Source organism: Pleurodeles waltl, chromosome 3_1, assembly GCF_031143425.1.
Source record: "Pleurodeles waltl isolate 20211129_DDA chromosome 3_1, aPleWal1.hap1.20221129, whole genome shotgun sequence".
NCBI classification, from domain to species: Eukaryota; Metazoa; Chordata; class Amphibia; order Caudata; family Salamandridae; genus Pleurodeles; species Pleurodeles waltl.
In genome coordinates this window covers 406,738,142-406,761,880 of record NC_090440.1, presented here as the reverse complement: position 1 = coordinate 406,761,880, position 23,739 = coordinate 406,738,142, and the positions used below count along the sequence as shown (strand labels likewise).

Below are 23,739 nucleotides of genomic sequence, written 5' to 3'. Positions count from 1 at the left end.
GCCATCAAATCAACAGCTGCTGGCACAAAGGGGCCCCAGAGTGTGATGGCTGCCACTCCTAATGTGAGCACACCTCTGCCTCAGAAAGGGAGGACCAGGGTAGTGAATACCAAGAGACATGAGACGGGGACAGTTGAGGCACCTTGTAGTCCTGGAGGCAAGAAAGGGATGGTTCCCTCTCCACCACCAAAGAGAGGCCACCTCCACCAGCAGTGGGCAAGGACTCCCCACCTCCAGGGTAACACCTCCGCTAGCAGTGGGCAAGGAGCCCCCACCTCCAGCAGAGGCAGCCAGGGTAACACCTCCACCAGCAGTAGGTAAGGAGCCCCCTCCTCCAGCAGAGGCAGCCAGGGTAACACCTCCACCAGCAGTGGGCAAGGAGCCCCTACCTCCAGCAGAGGCATCCAGGGAAACACCTCCACCAGCAATGGGCAAGGAGTCCTCACCTCCAACAGAGGCACAGCAGCCCTCACCTCCAGCAGAGGGCATGTAGGCCACCCACCAGGGACAATTGAGCAAGCAGCATCCTCCAGAACCAGTGGGCATATTCCCCACTTTAGAGACTGTGGCCTTACACTCCCCACCAGAGACAATTGGGCAAGGAGCCCCCTCCAGAATCAGTGGGGTTTTCCCCCACTTCAGAGACTATGGCCTTACACTCCCCACCAGGGACAATTGGTCAAGGAGCCCCCTCCAGAACCAGTGGGCATGTTACCCACCTCAGCTGAGGTGCCCCGCACCCCCACCCTCTTCCCCCTGATGTGCCTGCCCATCTCCAACATGATGTCCCTGCACAGTGGAGTCTGGATAATGTCAGGGGTCAAGTTGGGCCGTGGACTGTGCCCTGAGGCCATGTGGTCCTTCTGTACTTTGGACTGGCCATTGGCCTTTTCTGGTCATCGACGCCTGCCTTTGTTTTCGCATGGACAAAACGGTGGCTGTTGGCATCAAATGACAGTGTCACTTAAACCTCAATGTAATCCTTGTTTTCATTAGCATTTGGTCCTGTGACATTGGTTTTACTCTGCAGCTGGTTGTGTGTATGGTGTGTGTGTGAATGGTGTGTGTTGTGCGTGTGTGTGTCACTCTCCTTTTCCTCCCTCCATCCCTTGTGTGCTAGGCAGCTGTACTCACCATCGTCGCCTTCATCGGCGTTGGTGTTCCAGGAGGACCATGGTGTAGAAAAGCATCGGGAAGACTTGAAGTTCCAGTTCCATGGTGGTGGCGGTCTCCTTTGTGTCTCCGATGGTGAGTCTTTTGTTTTCTATGCAGTGTTTCTGCCAGGCTTTTGATGGCATTGGTAGCACCCTGGAAATCGTGGCGGTTTGCTATGTCATAATATGGTGGGCGGTACCTTGTCTTCCGCCGTGGTCAGTGGTGTTAACACCCTGGCAGTTGGTGTGGTGCATTGGCTGTCTAAGGGAGGTATCACCGCCATGGTCATAATTTGGCAGTAGTTACCGCCAGCCTGTTGGTGGTATTACCGCCACTTTAACAGTCACTGCCAATGTCATAATGAGTGCCATAGTGTTTTTGGCACATGTAATCTAGAGACAAACATATTATTCACAAATCCGACAAGCCTCTTGTTCACATTAACATTAGTAACAGGAGATGGCTCTTAGCTACTAAAACAAAGATAGAAACCAGGTATGAACTTGTCACATAATCAAGAGACAATACTAGAATCTCTTGGATCTTCGTAACTGACTAACTAGAGTATAGTATGACTGATATGTGTAACTTAGAAGTGCATGTGTTATTTATCCTTATGATACTCTATGAGCGGATTGAACATCTTTCTTAAATTGAAATTGTAAGCTTGTTCCTTAGGCAGTGTTTTAAATACCTGTGATACAAACTTTATGGTCTCTATGATTTTCTAGATATTTCCAACTATTCAAAGGGGAGTTTAATTAGCCCTGCTTCCTTATCTTGTCAAACCACCAGGTGTGCGCTAGTCTTTTATATGTCTAACATGCATGTGTGTAATGCTCTTCTATGGGTTTTTTTAAATTCTTTTTAATTTAGTAATGTTTTTAGGCCGAGCGTTAGCGGCATGGTGAGCAAAAAAAACTGATGGATTAAACCCAGATCTATGACTGGGGGTGAATGTTTGAATTGGTCTACATTCCGTCCATCAACTGTTCTTTTTGCATTTGTTGCCTCAAGTGGGAAGGGAATGCCCAGACGTGGGTCCTGTGCTCACTATGCCACCAGGTTCAAACTAGCCTGGCTGAAGAAAGGTGATACCCCAAAACCGTTCCTAGGATACCAGTTTCTGGTCCACGGAGGCCCTGGCCTGGCAGTTTGGGCTGGATTGTTCCCATGGGAAACAGGCTCAAGACTGATTTGCATATTGTTGGGTCCAAACTGGAATGGCATGGTGAGCAAAAAAACTGATGGATTAACCCTAGATCTGTGACTGGTGGTGAATGTTTGATTTGTTCTACATTCCTTCCATCAACTGTTCTTTTTGTATTTGTCACACCAAGTGGGAAGGGTATGCCCAGAAATGGGTACCCTGCTCACTGTGCCATCAGATGCAACCTAGCCAGGCTGAAGAGGGGTGATACCCTGAAACTGGTCCCATGATGCTTGTTTCTGGTCCGGGGAAGACCTGGCCTGGCAGTACGGGCTGGGCTGTTCTCATGGGGAACAGGGTCAAGAATGATTTGCATATGGCTGGGTCCAAACTGTAATGTCATGGTGAGCAAAACAGCTGATGGATTAAACCCAGATTTGTGACTGGGGGTGAATGTTTGATTTGGTCTACATTCCGTCCATCAACTGTTCTTTTTGCGTTTGTTGCCGCAAGTGGGAAGGGTATGCCCAGACGTGGGTCCAGTGCTCAGTGTGCCAACAGATTCCAGTTAGCCTGGATGAGAGGGGTGATACCCCGAAACCGGTCCCAGGATGCTTCTTACTGGTCCAGGAAGGACCTGGCCTCACAGTTCGGGCTGGACTGTTCCCATGGGAAACAGGGTAAAGACTGATTTGCATATGGCTGGGTTCAAAGTGGAATGGCATGGTGAGCAAAAAACTGATGGATGAAACCCAGATTTGTGACTGGGGACTAATGTTTGATTTGGTCTACATTCTGTTCATCATGTGTCCTTTTTGCATTTGTCACCCCAAGTGACAAGGGTATGCCTAGACGTGGGTCCTGTGCTCACTGTGCCACCACATGCAAGCTAGCCTGGGGAAGAGGGGTGATACCCCAAAACTGGTCCCAGGATGCTTGTTTCTGGTCCAAGAATGACCTGGCCTGGCAGTTCGGGCTAGACTGTTCCCATGGGGAAAAGAGTAAAAACTGATTTGCATATGGTTGGTTCTAAACTGGAATGGCATGGTGAGCAAAAGAAACTGATGGATTAAACCCAGATCTATAACTGGGGGTGAATGTTTGAATTGGTCTACAATCCGTCCATCAATTGTTCTTTTTGCATTTGTTGCCTCAAGTGGGAAGCGAATGCCCAGACGAGGGTCCCGTGCTCACTATGCCAACAGATTCAAACTAGCCTGGCTGAAGAAGGGTGATACCCCAAAACCGTTCCCAGGATACTAGCTTCTGGTCGAGGGAGGCCCTGGCCTGGCAGTTCAGGCTGGATTGTTCCCATGGGGAACAGGGTCAAGACTTATTTGCATATTGTTGGGTCCAAACTGGAATGGCATGGTGAGTAAAAAAAACTGATGGATTAAACCCAGATCTGTAACTGGGGGTGAATGTTTGATTTGGTCTACATTCCTTCCCCCAACTGTTCTTTTTGCATTTGTCACCCCAAGTGGGAAGAGTATGCCAAGACTTGGGTCCCGTGCTCACTATGCCACCAGATTCAAGCTAGCCTGGCAGAAGATGGGTGATACCCCGAAACCCGTCCCCGGATACTTGTTTTTGGTCTAGGGAGGACCTGGCCTGGCAGTTTGGGCTGGACTGTTCCTGTGGGGAACAGGATCAAGACTGATTTGCATATGACTGGGTTCCCAAAGTGGAGTGGCATGGAGAGCAAAAAAACTGATGGAATAAATCAAGATCTGTGACTAATGGTGAATGATTGATTTGGTCTACATTCCGTCCTTCAACTGTTCTTTTTGCATTTGTTGCCCCACGTGGGAAGGGTATGCCCAGACGTGGGTCCCGTGCTCACTATGCCACCAGCTTGAAGCTAGCCTGGCTGAACAGACGTGATGCCCTGAAACCAGTCCCAGGATGCTTGTTTCTGCTCCAGGGAGGCACTGGCCTGGCAGTTTGAGCTGGACTGTTCCCATGGGGAACAGGGTCAAGACTGATTTGCATATGGCTGGGTTCAAACTGGAATGGTATGGTGAGCAAAAAACTGATGGATGAAACACAGATTTGTGACTGGGGATTAATGTTTGATTTGGTCTACATTCTGTCCATCAAGTGTCCTTTTTGCATTTGTTGCCTCAAGTGGGAAGGGAATGCCCAGACGTGGGTCCCGTGCTCACTATGCCACCGGATTCAAACTAGCCTGGCTGAAGATGGGTGATACCCCAAAACCGTTCCCAGGATACTGATTTGCATATGAGTGGATCCAAACTGGAATTGCATGGTGAGCAAAAAAACTGATGAAATAAACCTGGATTTATGACAGGGGGTGAATGTTTGATTTGGTCTACATTCCGTCCATCAACTGTTCCTTTTGCATGTTTTTAGTATTAAATTACGGGCACGCCATCTAACAAACATCTTGAATGTGTTTTGTAGGACTGGTCCCCCTAAGTCTTGGACTCATTCTACAATAGTACCCATATTTAGAAAGGGAGATAGAAGTGAATCCAAATTCTGTCACCCTATCTCATTGATTAACTTAACTGCAAAAATCATGGAATTTATTTTATTGGAACAGTTGGAAACGTATGCCTAGGAAAATATCTCTGATTTGCAGTTTGGTTTTTGTACAGGACAAAGGACTATCATGCAGAGCCTCAAGTTATACCTGTTAATGAACAAATACACTGTAACACACCAGCATGAACACGGCGGGGATTCCCGCTGTGTTCATAAAGACCCCCTAAGCCTATTAGAGAAATGTTACAAGTCTGTAAAGCCAAATGTCCATCCATTACAACGTGCAGTTCTGGGCCGAGGAAATTAAGACACACCCTACTTTACAGGCAGTTGAAAAAGGGGTGGCTGAGGGGATTCTAGGGTGTGCCTCAAAGCACTGCAACCCATATTTGCCATGCAGAACTTGGGCAAGCCTACATTTGTGACTATATCAGACTTCACCAGCTCTTACTGTTGTTTCAAACGTATTGGATTGCTTAAATTTGGACAAGGCAATGAAAGTCCCCTAGCTGGCTTATATAAAATCTGTCAATGGCAGATTAGATTTGCCTACTCCAACCTAGACGCCCTCTCAGCCTTATTTAAACACCCACTAAAAGATCACTACTGGATTTGGAGTGGACACAGCAGGGACTGCAAAGAGTGTACTAGAGGCACGGTACTACAGTACAGCCTCTTGCAATGCAGTGCGGGCATGGAATTGTATTTTATCGTGGTTGCCAACAACTGTCATAGGACTTTACTTAATAGATTGAGATTAAGCACACTTAATTTTATGGTCGCTTTTCCAGTTTTATATCGATGGCCTCTCTGTGCAGTCCACTTTGTATTTTTTGCTATTTGTAAGTATTGCATTAATCTAAGGAAATGTTATTTAATCCCTCTCTTGAGGGAGGCTAAGCTTAGAGAATATAGGCAGGCCATGATTTTCTTACAGTCACTGTCATCTATTAACATCTGTTTGACAGTGTCTAGCTATATTTGGCATGCAATCAATCGGAGGAAAACACCCTGGATCATTGGCTGTTAACCAGAGAGCTGTATTATGTGTTTTATTTCTTCTAAAGTGATATATTTTTTGTTATAGTAAACATTTTTCAAACCGAACAGCAACACATCTTTAGCTGGTCCATAGGGGAAACCTGCACTAAGGATCCATAATAGCCAATGTATAACTCTGGCCTCCTCCCGCAACCCCAGACTTTCAAGACCCTTCAAGACCATAATAGGACCACCATTTGCCCCACACCCTGGCATGTTTCTTTATGCATCCCTCTTGTGATATAAATAGGTTTCTCCAGCTTTGTGCAGTGGGTCATCCCTGCTCTCCATTCCCTTAGCAGTGGGGCTGACAATCTCTTTCCATGTTTTGTAATGCCTCTCTTTGCCAAGATCATCCCTAACCCCATCAGAAGCCGGTCTCCCCTGGGTCCAGTATCAATTGAGAGGGGGCATCCCCACACAATATGGAAGAAATCCCTTGTATTGTCCTGGCACCTGGTGCAGGAGGGTTCAGGGATTCTCTTCAGTCTCCATAGCCATCCCGGTATAAAATAATGCAGTGTAGAAAATGTATTTTAATGAGGCATAATCTAGCGAATATTGTCAGAGTACGCTGTGCCATGCAGGCTTCAATCCATTCTGCATCCCCCAGAGGTTCCACCCAGCCCTCCCAATGGACTTTCAGGTGTGAAAGACTACAGGGCGAGTGGTTAACCAGGGTTGTTTATACCTGTGAAATGCCTGCTTTCTCTATTGGTTGCAGGAGCAACCAAGCTTCCAGGGAATTATATTCCAGGGTGCGGTGAGGGCCTCTTGGTGGACTGCCAAGGCATGTCTAAGCTGGAGATAGCAGTAAAACTGGAACTTGTGGAGAGAGAATTTAGTTTGAAGGGTCATGAAGGATTTTAGGTGATCTCCTTCCAACACATTGCCTGGTTTCGACACCCCTATCGTATCCAAGTCCCCAAAGCCTTCCAGTCATGTCACCTAAATCAGCCATTGGCTTGTCCAGAGCGGTGCTTCCAGCGTGACCCTGTGGTCCAAACTCATCCAGTGCAATGTGGCCTTTCAGGTCTAGAGCACCACCCTGGTCACCTCCTGGAGGGATTGCGGCATGGGCACCCTGTATAACAGGCCTGTGAGGTTTACCAGGCCTATCAATGCAGTTTTCATCCAGAAGGCCGGGTCTACCCCTCCATGTGCACAGTCGTTCACCACCAATGTATATAATGTATATGCAGTCCCAATTCACAAATGAGGTGGCTATGTCAGGGCCCATCACGTCTCAAGTACAGTCTTCCTCCACCAAGCTGGGCACCACCCTAGATTCGAATTCTTTAGTCGTTACCCAGTGGAGGAGTTTGCCCGATTTGTACCACCCTTTCTTAGATGTTCCAGTGTTGTCGACCTTGAATGTATGGCGGAACCACGCTTGCCATTATGCCATTACCACACACTTTTTACCATGCAATGCCTTTACCACACAAGCCTTTACCACTAGCACCTGTGCAACAAAAATGTATGTATACATCAGGTAAGTGAAAACACATATATATATATTGAGAGAGACACACACATATATACATATATTCATATAAATATACATATATTATATTATTTAACACTAACCCCTAATCTCAACCACCCCTAAACCCCAAATATACATTTACCACCTAAGTACCCCTACCCACCATAAACCATAAAAATACCCTTATTACCCATTACCCTTACCCACCTTAAACCCTAAAAACACCATTACCACCCAAATACCCTTATCTGCCTTAAACCCTAAAACCCCTTACCACTCAAATACCCTTACCCACCCTAAACCATAAAAATACCCTTACCCATCGAAATACTCTTACCCACTCAAATACCCTTACCCACCATAAACCCTAAAAATACCCTTACCCATCCAAATACTCTTACCCATGCAAATACCCTTACCCATCCTAAAATACCCTTACCACTCAAAAAACCCTACCCACCCTAAACCCTTAAAACATCCGTTCCTCTGAAATACCCTCACCCACCCTAAACCCTAAAAATACCCTTACCACCCAAATACCCTTACCCACCTGAAACCCTAAAAATAAACCTGACCATCCATTACCCTTACCCACCTCAAGCCCTAAAAATACCCTTACCACCCATTACCCTTACATGGTCGCCAATAGGTAGTTAGACTTAGGACCATGTTTCCATAGAAAACACATTTTTCGGCTTGTTTATATCTTTAATTAATGCAGGTTGACGAATCTTCACAAAAGTTTCCAAAAAAAGTGTGCCAGTAATTCTTGTTGCTCATGGAAAGTTTCAGGGTGATCTGTGAAGCTGGGACTGATAAAAAGGGGGGTGGTAAAAAAAAGTGCTTTTCCCATCTTAATTCCCATAGGAGTTTTGAGCACAACTGCTGGACGGAATTACACCAAATTTGTCAGAAAGGTAGATTTTATTCGGCAGATCTGCTTTTTATTATTTGGTGTAAGTCGTTCATTAGTTGTTGAGAAATTTAAGAAAATCCAAATTTGTATAGCTAGTGCTGCGGTTCCTCCTTGATGATTTTGCAAAGAACAACAAGCTTGTGCAGGGAAATGCAGAGCTCTGATTGGCTGCCAACACTTCATCCAGGAAGTGTTGGCAGGGTGGCAGCCATATTGGGTCTCGGCTTCAGAAACAAACGGAAAGAAAGCGAAGGGGACAGAGTAGGAAAACCCTGACCCTCAAGCCTTGGTCTTGCGATCTCAGAGGGACCTCACCAGGGCAAGAAAACACTTAAAAAAAAATGTTGCCTTCAATTTTGGAGGAATTTGTGGCAAAATTAAGAAAAAAATAGTGTGGTTTCCCCCACTTGTTTATACTAAAGCCCCTGAGTGGGCCAGGTCCCGGGGGCATGTAAAAATATTTTACAAATAAAGGAGGGTGGCGCATTGGGACACCCTTGTCAAAACAAGGCCCTTTCAGGGTTAGAGTGACGCATAAATTATGCAAAAAAACAAGGAGAACTCTGGGAAGTTCCCAAATTTAGATGGAGAGCAGCTCTAGTAAGGAGCACCCTGCAACACCAGCGACACTCTAGATTTGCTCACCTCAAATGTCTGCTTATTTAGCAAAGTTTTTAAGCATTCTCTTGGGTCACCTCCTCAGCACCCCAATCAACATGCTCTGTGTTCAGTATACAGTGGTGCAGCTGCAAAAAACTCATAACAGAGCACAGAGATCTTCCAGAAGAACCTTTAGTCACTCCCTATGGGGGGTATCATCTCCTCCCGTGGCCCCCAGAGGGCCAGGACCCACGTCTTCGCCCTCTCTGAATCTGAGGTAGCAGGTGTCTCCAGGTGGTTATGGCCCCCTCTCTGGGATCTTTTCCTGTGGCTGAGGGTGCCCTGCCAGCCCTTCCCGACCTCTGCCCGACCACCTGCCTCCGCTTGGTTTGGACATGTTTCTGGTCTGTTAGCCAATCCCACGCTCCTTCAGGATCATTAAGGAAGTGTGATTTGCTGTCATGAATCACTCTCAGACTCCTGCGAACAGAAGCATGTACTGTAGGCCCACAGCCCTGGGTTTCTGCTTTACTTTGTCATACAATTGCTGCTGGAGTTGGACTCAGCGGGTGTAGAACGGTAAGATCAGCACACGTCTGCCTTGATACATGAGTTGCTTCTTCACCCTTGCCCCTCGAGAGGTAGTGTCCCTATCACGGTAATTAAGTATTTTGGCAATGAATGGGTGGGGTGGGGCTCCTGGAAGAGGTTTCTTGGCTAGCGACCTGTGCACCCTCTTCACCACGAAGCAGTTTGACAGAAGGTTGGCTTCAATCCATGAGGACACCCACTGCTCCAAAAAGAGCTCTGATGCCATCCTTTCTGCCCCCTTAGTGAACCCGATTAAGCAGAAGTTACATCTGCAAGCCCTGTTTTCAGCATCTTCAAACCGGTCGGTGAGTCCCTTCCAAAATGTAGACAGGCGCAACACTTCAGTTTTAAGGTCTTGGATCATATCCTCCAGTTTGGAAATCCATCCTTCTGCCTTGGTTACTCTAGGCGTGGTATTAGCAGGTCTTTACGCAGGAGGGGGCATCTACCCAGATCTAACCAATCTTAGTTTTGAGAGCTGTACGTGAGTCCTGAATCACCTGTGGGATCGCTGTAATGTCCACCCATCCTTGCAGCTCATCATTCCCGGGGCAATCTCCCCTGACACCTCTCTGTCCCCCCTCTGCCCTAGTGAGTTTGTCCATTTTGAATTGGGCAGGGGCACCGGCAGCCCATCCTGGCCTGTTGGGGGAGCCAGTCTTCTCACAAAGTAGAGCTAGTGCTGCAAAGAATGATGCTGCTCCCGGCCCACCTGCCCCACCACCTGTGAGGTGCAGGTGGCACAAGCATCCTAGAGACAGGGAGTCTTAAATGGGGGGAGCTCAAGTCATCTCTCTCTGTGAAGAACAAATCCCAGTCTGTGCCTCAGCCCACTACCTAAAGAGCCATATATCCCCAACAATCAGCCAGGGATAAGCAGATAGTCCATGGTGCAGGACCCAGGCCTCCTGCCCCTTTGCAAGGTCATTGTGGGCAGCACGAGGAGCCAGGTCTTGGAAATCCACCAGGAAGCCTTCCCCTGAAAAGGGAGACAAGGAAGCTAAAGGCCAACCCCAGGTCGTGGACCTTCCGGGTCCCACCTCTGCCAGAGAAGCTGCATGCCTCAGGTCCCAGGAGGCAGGTATCAGGCCTCTGCGGGTGAGCGCCTCTTGTTAGGCCATTGCCATCAAGGCCCATTAACAATGTCAGAGTGCGCCCCCCCAAGTCTCCCAGAGAGGTGGCGTGCCATGGCTGCAGAAGAGTCTGCCCAGGAGCTCCAGTGCACCACCGCTAGCCCCTGCTTGTTCCCCAGGCTCCTGGGTGTCTCTGGAGCGCTCCGCGGCCATGTGAGCTTCAGGCAGCCTTGGATAATTTACAGCACTGGCTCAGCTTAGCTGGAGACTGCCATCTTGCCTCGTCATCCGGCCACTCGTCTGCTCTACTGCTGGGGGTGAGCGTCCCTACCGATCCCACTAGGACTCCTGGGCACGCCCCCTCAGGCTCCTCAGACTGGACACCACCCGGTAAGGAGCTCCTGCTTGTGCCAGCACCAGCAAATTATTGGGCGATATCGGAGCTGAGCAGGAACTGAAAGAAGATCTTGGCTATCCGGCTCCGCACCTGTATTTTAATGATTTTAAAGAGAATTTTCACATTTGTTTTGATCTTTATTTATTTATGAATTATTTTTAAAGAAAAGCAGAATGTGTTTTGTCTAGTGTGTTGTTCTTATAGTAATTTTTTATTGAGGAATGCATACATTTTGGGAGTTATTACGACCCCGGTGGTCAGTGTAATAGTGGCGTTAGTACCGCCAACAGGCTGGTGGTACATACCTCCACTATTATGACATTGGCTACACTACACTACAGTCTCCAGCCCGGCGGCCGTCACTAGGCTGCCCATGGCATTATGACCCCGCCCACGGCCGTGATTTCCGTGGCTTCTGTACTGCCATGAAAACCATCGCGGTAGGCACAATCAGTGTCAGGGAATTCCTTCCCTGGCACTGATTGGGGTCTTCCCTGCCCTCTCCCCCTCCCCAGACTCACCACCCACCCTTCCCCTCCCCCTTCCGACCCCCGACATACACACATCTACACGTACATACATACACACTCATACACACATTCGTACCCACATTCACCCACGCATGCATACATTCATACACACACACAGCAACACTCACATACATACTAGCACACACGCAATCACACAACACTACATACACATACACTCACACCGATTCATGCACACACAAATTCCACACGCCTCACACCTGCATGCACGCACACAAACACAGTCACACACAGTCACACACACTCCCACATGCACACACAATACCCCACCCCCCCTCCCCTGTTGGAGAACCTGACTTACCTGGGGGTCCTCCGTCAGGAGATGGGACGCACTGCTTCTGCCAGCAGCAGCATCCACCAGCGGAACACCGCCAGGCCGTATCATGTGTCATGATATGGTCGGCGGCGGTCTACTGGTGTGGCGCTGCTGCTGCAGTAGCGCCACCGACCGCCGTCCACCACCATGATCATAGCCAGAATTCCACCAGCCTTCTGGCGGAATTCCGGCTACGGTCATATTTTGGTGGACGGTTGGTAGCCACGGCGACGGTATGTTGGCGGCCGGCGCCGTGGCGGTAGGCGGCATATGCCCCCAATGTTATAATGAGGGCCATATATTTTAACTGTATATCTGTATTTTATGGTCTTTTTTTGGCTGAATTGATTGATTGAGTTACAGTGGTAGGCCAGAATTGATTAGAGCTTTGGAAAGGTATTATTCGATGATCATTTTCTGTTTTTAGTGGGATTGTTTTTATCGTATGCGTTTATTTGTTCATTTCTCCTGCTAGTACACATTATTAGGTGCGGCTGAGAAATGTATTATGGTCGGGATCCATTGTTCTTCACTGACTGTGATCGTATTTTACTTCATATCGATAGTTTCCATGTCTGATCCTCTGTCGTATCCAGGTGCCTTTATATTCAATACTATGTGAACATCTCGACGGGAGCGACAGCTGTGATGTGCTGGTTGGATACTCGGCTGTGTACAGGGTCTGCTTTGGAACAGCTTGCTTCTACTTCGGCCAGGCGGTCTTCCTGCTGAACGTGAAATCTAGTCAGGATGTTCGAGCAGCAATCCATAATGGGTATCATTACCTTCACCATTATCTTTGTTAACATGTTCATTACATGGTATTGTGTGGATTCATGTGTCTCTAAGGTGTCACAAGAGAGACCTTTATCACTTTTCTGTGTATCACCCCAGGTTCTGGTTTTTGAAGCTTCTGTTTCTTATTGGATTGTGTGGTGCAGCCTTCTTCATCCCCTCGGATGGCTTCATACGAGGTAAGAGTTAATATAGAAAATGCCTATGCCATAAAAATGCAGACAAAATGCTGCAGCAAATCTGCTTTCTTCTTGTTTTTGATAAAAGGTCTAGCAAAATGGGGGCAAATATGGGCTCTGGCCTATTAGCTCCACGTCCATGGACACGTTTTCGAGGTTAACTTGACGATAATCTCTAAAACATCCACTTACTTTATAAGCACCCAACCATAATGACTCACTTCTACTCGTTCTCAATAGCCGGTTTTCAAACGCCTGCTACCTAAATGCACTTGCTTTGGGCCATTATTAATGCAATACTGTGAATTCAAATACAGTCAAAGGCAGTTAAATGTTGTCCCATATCAGGAAAACATTTTGTGTTTAAGTAATTACACTCACATTAGCTCATTGGCTGTAGTTCTTGGGTAATTGGCACTGGACACTGAGTTGTCTAATCATAATCTGAAACATTGATTTATATTACTGCTAATTGACTAAGGTCTGTCCTGTACTCTGAACGAGGACGGGTTTCTCAATTACTGTCATCATCTTAATTTACCTGAGATATCCCCAACACTCAAACTGGACCAAACGCCTCATTTGCTGTGAGGATGAGCAGTGTTATTAACCCAGCTTTTTCTGACGCATTAGCAGACCATTTTAAAATCCCATTTGGTTTGGATATAAATTATCTGCGGGTAAACAAGTCAATAGAAAATTCCAAGGAAGCCATTTAGGAACTGGCTTAACGTGAATTTGACTAACTTAACTGCAATAGCGGATGTAATGGATACTATGGATGCTATAAGTGATTCTAATCACCCTCTAAAACAGTAAGAAAAGCTGTTGATGAATTGGTGTCATGCAAGATAAGGAGCACCAAACCCAAGTACAAAACAAATAAATGGTATAATGAGGAATTAACCAACATGAGGAGCAAATTGCGCTAATTTCAGTGGATGTGGCAGCACAGGTAGACTATAACTGCTAAAATTGAAAGGCAGACTGTTAATATTTTATATAAAAAGCAAACATAATATTCAGACAGAAAGAATTTAAATGCACCAAACGTCACTAAGGGTGTTTTCAAGTCATTAAAGAATTAAAACACGCTCCAGGTTGCTTGGAGACTGATTCCTCCATAATGAGATGCTACCAGTTTGCAGACTTTTTTAGCAGAAAATATGGGTGCTTAATGAGCAGTTAACTGTCAGCAGATGTTGCCTTCTCGATTAAAGTTAACTCTATTACAGAACCTATAATTTTGAATCATTTTACCAAACTATATTCAGAGGGCTGCAGGGCTTGGTCGACCATCCGTTTCAGGAGCAGATGTTCTCATAGCTACAGTAAATGAAGATCTTTTATTAATATCTTGTCTGACTGTTCATGCTATTATAAATTCATCTTAGAGCTCTGGTATTGTACCTACTGAATTAAAGAATGCTCAAATCTTACTATTAATAGAAAAAAAATTCATTAGAGCATGGGCGGCAGGAAAATTTTAGACCAGTGTCACAGCTGCCCCTTTTAACAAAACTCCTTGAGCACCCAGTTTTAACCAGTTATCTACATTTGTGGAATCCCAGTCTTTGCAGCATCCCACCCAGGTTGTTTTTCATGCTGGATGTAGCACAGAAAGGGTTATCACAGCAGTAAAGGATGATTTACGACTAATGGCCCTGATACTTTTAGATCTGTCAGCAGAATTTAATACAGTTGACCAAGTACTGCTGGAGGCCCTGTGTGACTTCAGTATCAGAGACAGCTTTTTATTAGATCAGTTTGTTTACCTGGAAGTAAGACCATTCTTATCGGATAACAAATCTCTTAACTGTGATGTCCCACAGTGCCTGTATTATCCATCGTTTGATTGATTTATGTGTGGCACCATTGGCTCAGTTAATTCAATCATATGGTATTATTGCCTTAATGTATGTGGACGACAAAATACAGACTGTATATGTTATTGACGGTTACCCTAGTCAGGTCGAAGACATTTTGCAGGACTGCACATCGAAGGTACAATACTGCTTGACTCAAAAGTTACTAAAGTTAAATGGGGAATTAACAAAAATTCTCTTTCCATACCAACAAATGTCGGTATGGGGCTACACTTTTTGCCCCATGACATGGACAAGAACCCACTCCTGTGCAAAGTATAAATGATCTAAGAATTCAGATCTTTATAATAAGAAACCTAGGGTCTGGTTTATAGTTTGATGAAGAGGGTACTCTTTTGCAAAGGCGACGGAGCACCCTGTCCCCCAAATCCAAAGTTCTCCTGCCTCATTTAGAGATGTGTAAGGACAACAAGGTCCTTCAAGGTGTCATTAATTAATTCAACCATTTAAATGAACTCATAGATGGTTAGGAATTCTATCTGTTTTGTACATACACATATATAACCATTTGATGGTGACCTTATTTTAAAAGAGAAGGTTTATATGTTCAGATACATATATATAAAGCATAATTGGTCCAACAGTTGTTTATACATAAGCAGGTCTTGCCCTATTTAGTGTGAACAGAATAATGCCTTTTTCCTGCCCATCACTGCCAGGAAACGCTGGTTAGTGATGGACAGGAGAAAACAATAATGCCTCCCACACCCTGGAACAAATCTCCCTGGTATCGGGGTGATTAGTTTTCTGTTTTCCAGAAACAAACTCTTGCTTTTGGATGTCTATCAAAACCAATGGCTAGTGTCCACCAACCTTTTAGCACATTTAAAGGAACCGCAGTGATGTACCAGAGGTCATTTCTAAATTTGGAGGATGGGGTACCATTAGGATGGTGGAGGTAATATTACCTCCACCATCCCAACTGCTCTGTCTGTCAAACCCTAAATCCAGCCCCTAGTCCTTTATGTTAAAGGTTTTCATTTTAAATTCCTGGACACTCTTACAGATCAAAGAAGGACTTTCCTACTCAATACTGCAAACTTTAGCCGAGCCACTTTGGGTGTCAGGGAATTTTCTTTAGCTGCAGCAAAGCTGTGGAATAGTCCTCGGCTTGAATTGAAGAAGAAACTTGTGTTGTTAAATTTCAGGAAGCATTTAAAAACCTTGCTATTCCCAGTATGTTAGGCTTTATACCTTTGAATGTATTGTATTTAAAGGAAACTACGCGCCAAGGTGTAAGATGCACTTGCACTTAATAAACATTATACACATTAAAATAACAATATTTTTTTTTATTTCATGGAAATTTTCTCAATGACATAATGGGGTCATAGGTCAGGTTTCCCTGGCCATTAATAGGTTGTGAAAGTAGATGAGGATACTAATTAAATAATTACTGAACAGGGTAATTTCAGATGTATTGAGGAAAATTGTGCTTGGCTTGGAGGGACCCTCTAGTCAGTTGTGATTCTTCATCCCAAGCACAGTCCATGAGATCTTATCTTGGAATATTGTGCTTTAAGAATAGCCATAAGCATATGAGACATTCTTGCCTTTTTGACTACTAACTACAGAGTAATCTTAGGTCAGTTACAAGATTTCAAAGATTTACTTGTGACAAGAATAAACAGATAAAGATTATCAGCCGAGGGATAACTCGTGGGTGTCTATACAAGACACAGAGCACGCATGATTTGAGAATCAGAATCTGTAGCAATGTGACAGCGATTGGAACAGCCATCATGGTTTAAAGCAATTTTTACACTGTGAATTTATTACTTGTTGATATGTATCTCCTTTATTTTTCTGCCCATGAAACACAATATTTGAATAAACTAGAGGAGTTACTGAATGAGATTTTGCTCCTATTCTCAGAGTTCTTCATGTGTTTGAGAATGTTGATTGGCCGAGTGACATGGAATGACACCCAGCACCAAGGAGTTACAATATTCTTCCTTTAGGAAGAAAATGAAAATACTACAGAGCTAGCCCTTCTAGATTGCTGGCTATATGAAAACTGTGATAAGGGGCTGATTTGTTTTAGAGGAGGTTTTGAACAGTAAAAATGACAGTGACATTTGGATAGAAGTAACGCAAATGGATGTAGGACAAAGGACTGCACTACGACCAATTATTTAGTGCTATTAGGCATTGTATGGAAAAGAGCACTATTCAGACTAAGAGTCTAAATACAAAAAATAAATCTGAGGTGCTGTGATGGCAAATCGTATATCTTTCAGTTGAGGACTGAACTTGAGATGCAAAGATTGCTGAAATTAAATACACTACATGAAGACTGGACTGCATGGATAAATAATACATCTGAAGAAGCCTCTTGAGAACTTCTGGTAATGCAGAAAGTGATTACAAATTAGATGGAACTGGCTGACCATGCTAATCATTAGTAAACAAAAGAACACTAGGGCATTTTAGAACTTGGTTACCGTCTGAGTCATTGCAAAAAAAGTGCAGAATAATTAAGTTGCTGTAGATGTGTGGGTAACATACATAGGTAACCTTTATGCAGACAGTAACTATTTGGCTAATGGTATTGTCAGTGTGGAATATCTTGAGGTGGGATGGAACTATGGCTCCTTGGTTAATGTAGTCTTCACCCTGAAACTCTTCTGTGACAAGCCCAGTTGGTCTGTGTAGTAATACTGTTGTGTGTTTTCTGCATGGTCACCATCACTTCTCTGCAATAATTGTAACATGGAAATTACTGTTTGAGAGATTCACTAGGGTAGCAAACTAGTCATCATTCAAAAATTGTGCAAAAGAGAAGATCACTCTTCTGGATTCGGTAAGAAAGACCTATGCCAAATGCTCATCTTGAGGAGTGGATGATTAAAAAGTACTATTCAGAAATTCTGAGCAAGATGTTGTAACAAATCATTATTAATGATTAACATCTTGGCACTGGTATCCTTCCTGAGTAATGATTTAAGAAAAGATGATCACATGGATTGAGAAAATGTGAAAAAAAAATTGTTCACGTGGAGTATTCATCCAGGCTTATTACGGTTTGGCCAGTTTCTTCAATCACTGTACACTAGAACTTTATTGAAGGGTTGGGTGAGCCACCAAGTTTATTAGCCCAGGAAGGTTGCAGTGAGTGGAAAAGTAAAACATAGTTGTCTTCTGATAACTCTGCTATTTATTTGAGATCTGAATAAGGAGAAATGACAAGCTGAGATAAACTAACTCTAGTTTGGGAAGGGAACAAATACCAATTACCGTTACACAAATATTGTAAATGCAGGTATATAGTTGTGAACTTTATTTAGATATAGGCCTTGTCCTTCAGTGGAAAGAGTAAGCCTCTAAAGTGAAATTGATGCTTTGCGGAAAATAATTTGACACATGCTCAAACAGCAAGTGCCTAATTTTATTGATAGGCAATATATAAAGATGGAATGTGGTTGCAAGGAACAAAGTAGGGATTTCAGAGATAATAATGAATGGGCCAAGAAAATTCTCTTGTCGCACTGTGGACCCTGTTTAATACCTTTAATAAACATGTTCATGAACAAGAGATTACCAGAATTGACTTAGAGCTCAACATGGAGAACTCCTGAATCAAAAATTAAAGGGACAGAGACAAGTCTATGGAGATTTGCGCTTGGCCTCAGGAAGCCAATTTCACTGGAGGGAATACTGCTTATAAGAAAGTGGAATAATATTTTGGATGAATGGTAGTCCACGACAAGGAATAAAGACACAAACCTGTTGATGTAAAACACAGTTTCAGTAATTTAAATGTGGACTCAACCCCTCTGGCACAGAGCAGAGAGGCTTAAATTGTGAAAACGTATTTAGCATAAGAAAAAAGTTACAAAGTCACACAATACAATAAAAATCTCACAACCAATTTATAGAAATAGAGAAAACTGTAATGAGCAAAATGACACCAGGGAACCGGATAGATGCATTTTCAAGGATTTAAAGCAAAAAAACTCCAAGAAAAGGTAAGTTGCCAATCAGTAGTTACTGTTCATGGTTGACTGGAACCTAGGCATGATTTCAGGCTGACAGCGGTGGAGCACTGGTCTGATACACCAAGCGGGTCATTCCATTCCAAAGTTTTATTGTCTGACTTACTCTCTGAAATTATCAAAATCCTTCAGTGGGGCAAGGTTGCAGGCTGAATCCGACAGGCCCTCTCAAAGCCAGATAGCTGTTGGATGAGGTCTTGCTGAAGCAGTAGGTTTTGGCTTGAAATCTTTTCGGTTCTGGCTGGAAAAGTTCTGAGCAGGAGAACTTCAATTTTGCGGCTGCCGTAGTCCTCACAAGCAAATAGTTTTTGAGCCTTTGTTCTTTCAAGATTTTTACCTCCAGAGTTAGGGCCTGATGTACAGTATGTTGGACGTATTACTCAGTTATAGCGTCCGCCTTACTACATGTACTTTATATCCTGTAGAACTTAGAAGTAAAGCAGATAGGTTATCTGTGATGTTTGTAACTAGGTACCCATTCGGCAAACTAAATAAGAACTTAATATTCTTTATGGAGCTCTACGTAGTCCAGTGGTGTATTTTTCAAACTGTGTCTGTAAGAGTCCCAACTTGTCAGAGTTTCTGAAGAAGGTCCTTTTGGGCAGTTCTGAGGTACCCAAGAGCTCAGGGACAACAGTTAGGGTCCAGGACTCACTCCAGCAGAGGCCATCAACATGGCCAAGTCTAGGCCCACTAACTACTGTTTAGCTGAGCATTCCAGGAAAATGACCTCTTGTCCTATACCCATACAGACGATTAGCCAACTGACCCTTGGAGTCCACTTTTAAGTCTTGGGGACAAGAGGGTTCCAGCCTTCAAGTCTCCAGACACGTCACAAACAGCAAGTACTGTCTTATTCTTTGTTCTTCTAGAGGTCCAAAGAGTGTTCTGATGAGCTTTGAGTGATGTACCACTTTTGTTGGATTTAGTAGCCAGTGGGGAGGGTGACATCTGTGCACTCCCTAACCAATGAGAAACTGTTCTCAGAGTACTACTCTAAGTAAAACCCTAGATGGCAAACCTCTGTGCCCTTGAAGGTGGATGGTATAAGGGAAATGCACAGTCCCTTCCTCAGATGCAACAAATTGGTCTGGGACCAGCTTCCCCTCCCACTTGTCTGATACCAAGCTGGCTACAGAAAGCACAGGAAACCAAAGACTTCTCTTCCCCATATAACCCTTAATACCTATGTATAAATGGGCAGGCATCACCCTTTCATGTTAATGACGTTTCTGAACCCTCCTCAACTGCCCTTCCTGAACAGATTTGAGTCACATACCTTATACTCAGATCATTCTGACAAAATAGTCCAAACAACCGTCTGTGCTCTGGGTGCAGTTTTAGTACCTCATTAAGGGGAAGCACCCGCAGGGCCCTCTGTTATCAGGCTAATGGTAATTAGCCTATTGGAGGTTCAGGCAGATAAACTTTACATATTTAAAAGTCATTTTTCTTAAATTATTAATAAAAATCTGATTTCACTACTGAATTGGATTTTTAGCAAACATTAAAAACAGTGTTAAAATTATTGCACTAGCTTGTCCCAAACCATAAGTAGCAGGTTTATGATTTTATTCTGAACTTTTTCTGAAAGTTTTCTCATAGGACAGCTACAACTCTTGAAAGTGAAAATTGCTTTTGGGGGTTTGCCACCGAGGTGCATGCCAACATTCAATTCTTGTATGCAGCACTTTTAATCACTAGACACCGTACCTTATTGGCTACAAGGTCAACATAATTTTGAAATATTTGATATTCAAAATTAGGGTTTCTTCCTGTCAAAAAGGATTATGCTGCAGGAGTCAGGCTGCACAGGTAGGTATGAATTCATGTTTACTTTGTCAGCCTAGTGGATAGCACAATATGTGCTGCTGTCCATAGGAGACATATAACTTTTCCATGCCATTGATATGTTTCTTGCACCATATCCTATCACCTTACTAGGAAGTTACGTATGCCAATTACAAGGTAGCCAATATTACCATCTTTTAGGGGACAGAGCACAAATACTGAGGACTGAGAAGCGATGCCCCAGTAGGTAGAGTTCAAACACCAGCAGTGTCAATCTGTAAAAATGGGGTGACCACGTAAAAAGAGGCACTTTCTCACACTGGTTGAATTAGATAGGCCCAAAACATTCCCTGAAGTGAACATATGGTGGTTCTTCCCTTTGACTTGACACATGCTGCCCTAAATTATTTGCTAGGTTTAATGTAGGGTGGAATCAGTGCACGTAAATGTGGTCCTCTCGTGCGACACTCCCTGAGTGTGACCCTGTAGGCGATTGGTGGGATACCTGAAATGACAAAGAGAGACCTATGGGGTCGAAATAGCATAGAGTGAGTAGAAAGGCTGAGCGCAGTAATGCATTAGGAGAAGATTCAGAGAGAAAGGAAAGATGGCATGTTGGGATTCCTGTGGTCACCCAGATAGGGGCGATCAGCAATGGAAACGTGGACTATGGGCCCAACAAGGCAGTAGAGATGGTGGCTGGGTTTGTGGTTGCCAGTGTAAGTGTGGGGAAAGATGGGGAGGAAGGAACAGGGAGGACTCTGTAAAGAAAAGGATGCTGACCTGTGACAGAATGGTAAATTGCTAGATACATTGATCCAGTGGTATGACATCTACTGCCAAGTATCAAAGAAAGAATACCTGCTGCAAAGAGAGACTAGATTTAAGGAAGGTTCTAAAGCTGGAGAGAGAGAAAGAGGAAGGGAGATGCCCCAGGATATTGACTAAGAAAAACAAATAAAATACAGTAGCACCTATGCTAGAACTGTTTGTTAGAAGTTGACCAAGTACAGTATGGCACTTTTTAAATACTTAGATGTGATTAGAATGGCTATGCAGATCTACGATCAGCATTAACCCCCAAAAAATATAGGGTGAGTTGGATAGTGAAATGTGGTTGCAGTTCATGGCACCAAGACGACCCACAGCAACCCAGTTGGCCTTTGCCAAGCTTAACTTTTCCTGGACAGCGCAGCCCAGGAGGGGTTGGGAAGGTAGAGAAACAATGCCCAAATGGGGAACACTGGTATTTCAGTAATGGAGGGTAATATCATTGACAACTGTTCAAAGTGCAGGGTAGACACCTTGTCATTCACTGTTTTGGTGGATGAGAAGTGGAAGAGATGAACCCATTCAACAACCCTCCTGTCAAGGATCTGATCGCCTCTTCTCTTAATTTGGTTCTGGAGAAATTTGAGGGTGACTTTTTAATAATATATCATCTGTCATGGCGGGAAGGGGATCAGTGAATGATGTTATTGAACAGGGTGATTGTTCATTAGCAGACTCTAACATTAACACAGAAGTAACACTGGCAAGGAAATGGTGAACAGATGGAGAAGTGGAAAAAGCAGCCTTTTAGCTACTGCTGGTGCAACCCAATGACTTTTAAATGTTGGGCATTAAGTTTCAAAGTCATTTTTTTGTAGACAAATTCTTGCCTACGGGGTGCTCTGTGGCATGCGCTGTCTTTGAGAAGTTCAATATATTTTTGGAATGGGTGGCGAGGCATATGTCAAGGGCTAAAAGGTTGTCAGAGCAGTGTGGCGTGACAGGGTATTGCACGTTAGAGGAGGTGGCACATGACGTCAGTATACTGTTGGTCTGGGAAAATATGGAAGACTGTACATGTGCCTGACATTTGTGGGTATTGATCTAAATTCGATGGATATGGTTTCAGATGTGCTGAACTGAGAAGTGGAAGAAAGGAGAAGAGTAAGTTGATATTTATGCAGTAGGCCTTAGGTTTCCTGCAGTTTGCGTTTTAAAGTGACAGCACCAGGTATGGTCCATTTGGAGGCAGATGTTGATTACAATGAAGGGGATGTCAAAGCGCTACCAAAGTATTAGGATAATAGGCCTAGTGGTGTGGGATGTGCACATATGGCTGAAATATCTGGAGCACTACAACGGTGTGACTGGTGGTTTCAAAAGGACCTGGTTACGTGAACAGCAGAGATTTTCTGTGATGTGTCTGGAGCATGGGGTTTTGGAGTGTCCTCGAAAGATCAGTGATTGACTGAGCACGGGCTGAGTGACTAAAATGCAATGCATCATTATATTGCCTTTTTTAGAATTCTTCCCTTTTACTTGCAGTGAACCTTTAAGGAGATGAGCTGAGAGACCCGAGAGCTGCATTTGTGATGAATAATGAAGCAGTGGTGCAAGGAATTAACAGGATTTTGACAAAGCACCATTATGTATTGTGCCTTTTGAAAAAAATGGTTTGACTGTGTTTGTGCTGAAACATATTTGTCATAAGGCACATTACTGGACTTGACAATGAAGTGGCTAATGGGTCATCCTTTTTACAGTGAGTGAGGGGCCATTCTTTGTCTCTGGAGGCGGATTTAGTGGTGACATAAGTGCTGCTGAAAACGACCTGATTTAGTCCATGGGGCTGATCTTGCTAAGAATGATAAAGCATGATTTGTGGATGCTGCAAGAGAGAGAAGATGGGGCAGTTAGTCACCAGGAGACTATAGTAAGGACTATGAAGGCTGAAGTTATTAACAGAGCATGGAAAGAGGTGATCAGGAAGGATCTGGGTAGGTTAAGCATGTGAATATTGTGTTTGAATGGCTGGCGCTGTTCCAGCATGATTGATGGCAGTGACCTATCCATATTGGAAGACATGTTGGTGAAGATTTACCAAACTGTCAAGTAATGCAGTTCAGCTGCCAAAAATGCTGCGCCGAGTTGCGAGGCAGGGAGGGAGCATGAGCGTGTCATATCTACAGAGATATGGGTCTCTCCTCCCCTTTCCCTAGTGCTGGCGCAGATTTGTGCTGCTGTGCACCACACAAATACATAGCGCAAGGGTGTGTGCAAGAGTTTAGCATAGGTTTTGTACTGGAAGGGTTTTCTTCCAGTACAAAACATTATCCCTTGATAACATATAACATGTTTCCTACTCTGTATGTGTGCTGCACAGTGTAGGGAAGGAAAAGAAAGTTTAAATGACAACATTTCTCCTTTTAATGCCTGGTCTTAATAGTTGTTATTTTTTTGCACAAAACCCTGTCTCACATTTTTGGTAAGTAGGCTTTTGCGTCAAAAATGGTGGGTAGTTGCATGGGACAGCCCATG

At 44.3% G+C, this 23,739-nt stretch overlaps 1 protein-coding gene across 1 annotated transcript in view; it reads left to right on the top strand.

The window, feature by feature from the left end:
* The window catches only part of SERINC4 (serine incorporator 4), a 251,852-nt gene that overhangs the window by 33,775 nt on the left and 194,338 nt on the right, over window positions 1–23,739 (top strand). Inside the window, exons 3-4 of the mRNA XM_069222637.1 lie at window positions 12,381–12,559; window positions 12,679–12,758. Of these exons, the coding sequence (XP_069078738.1) occupies window positions 12,381–12,559; window positions 12,679–12,758 (259 nt within the window). The remainder of the gene's footprint in view (window positions 1–12,380; window positions 12,560–12,678; window positions 12,759–23,739) is intronic.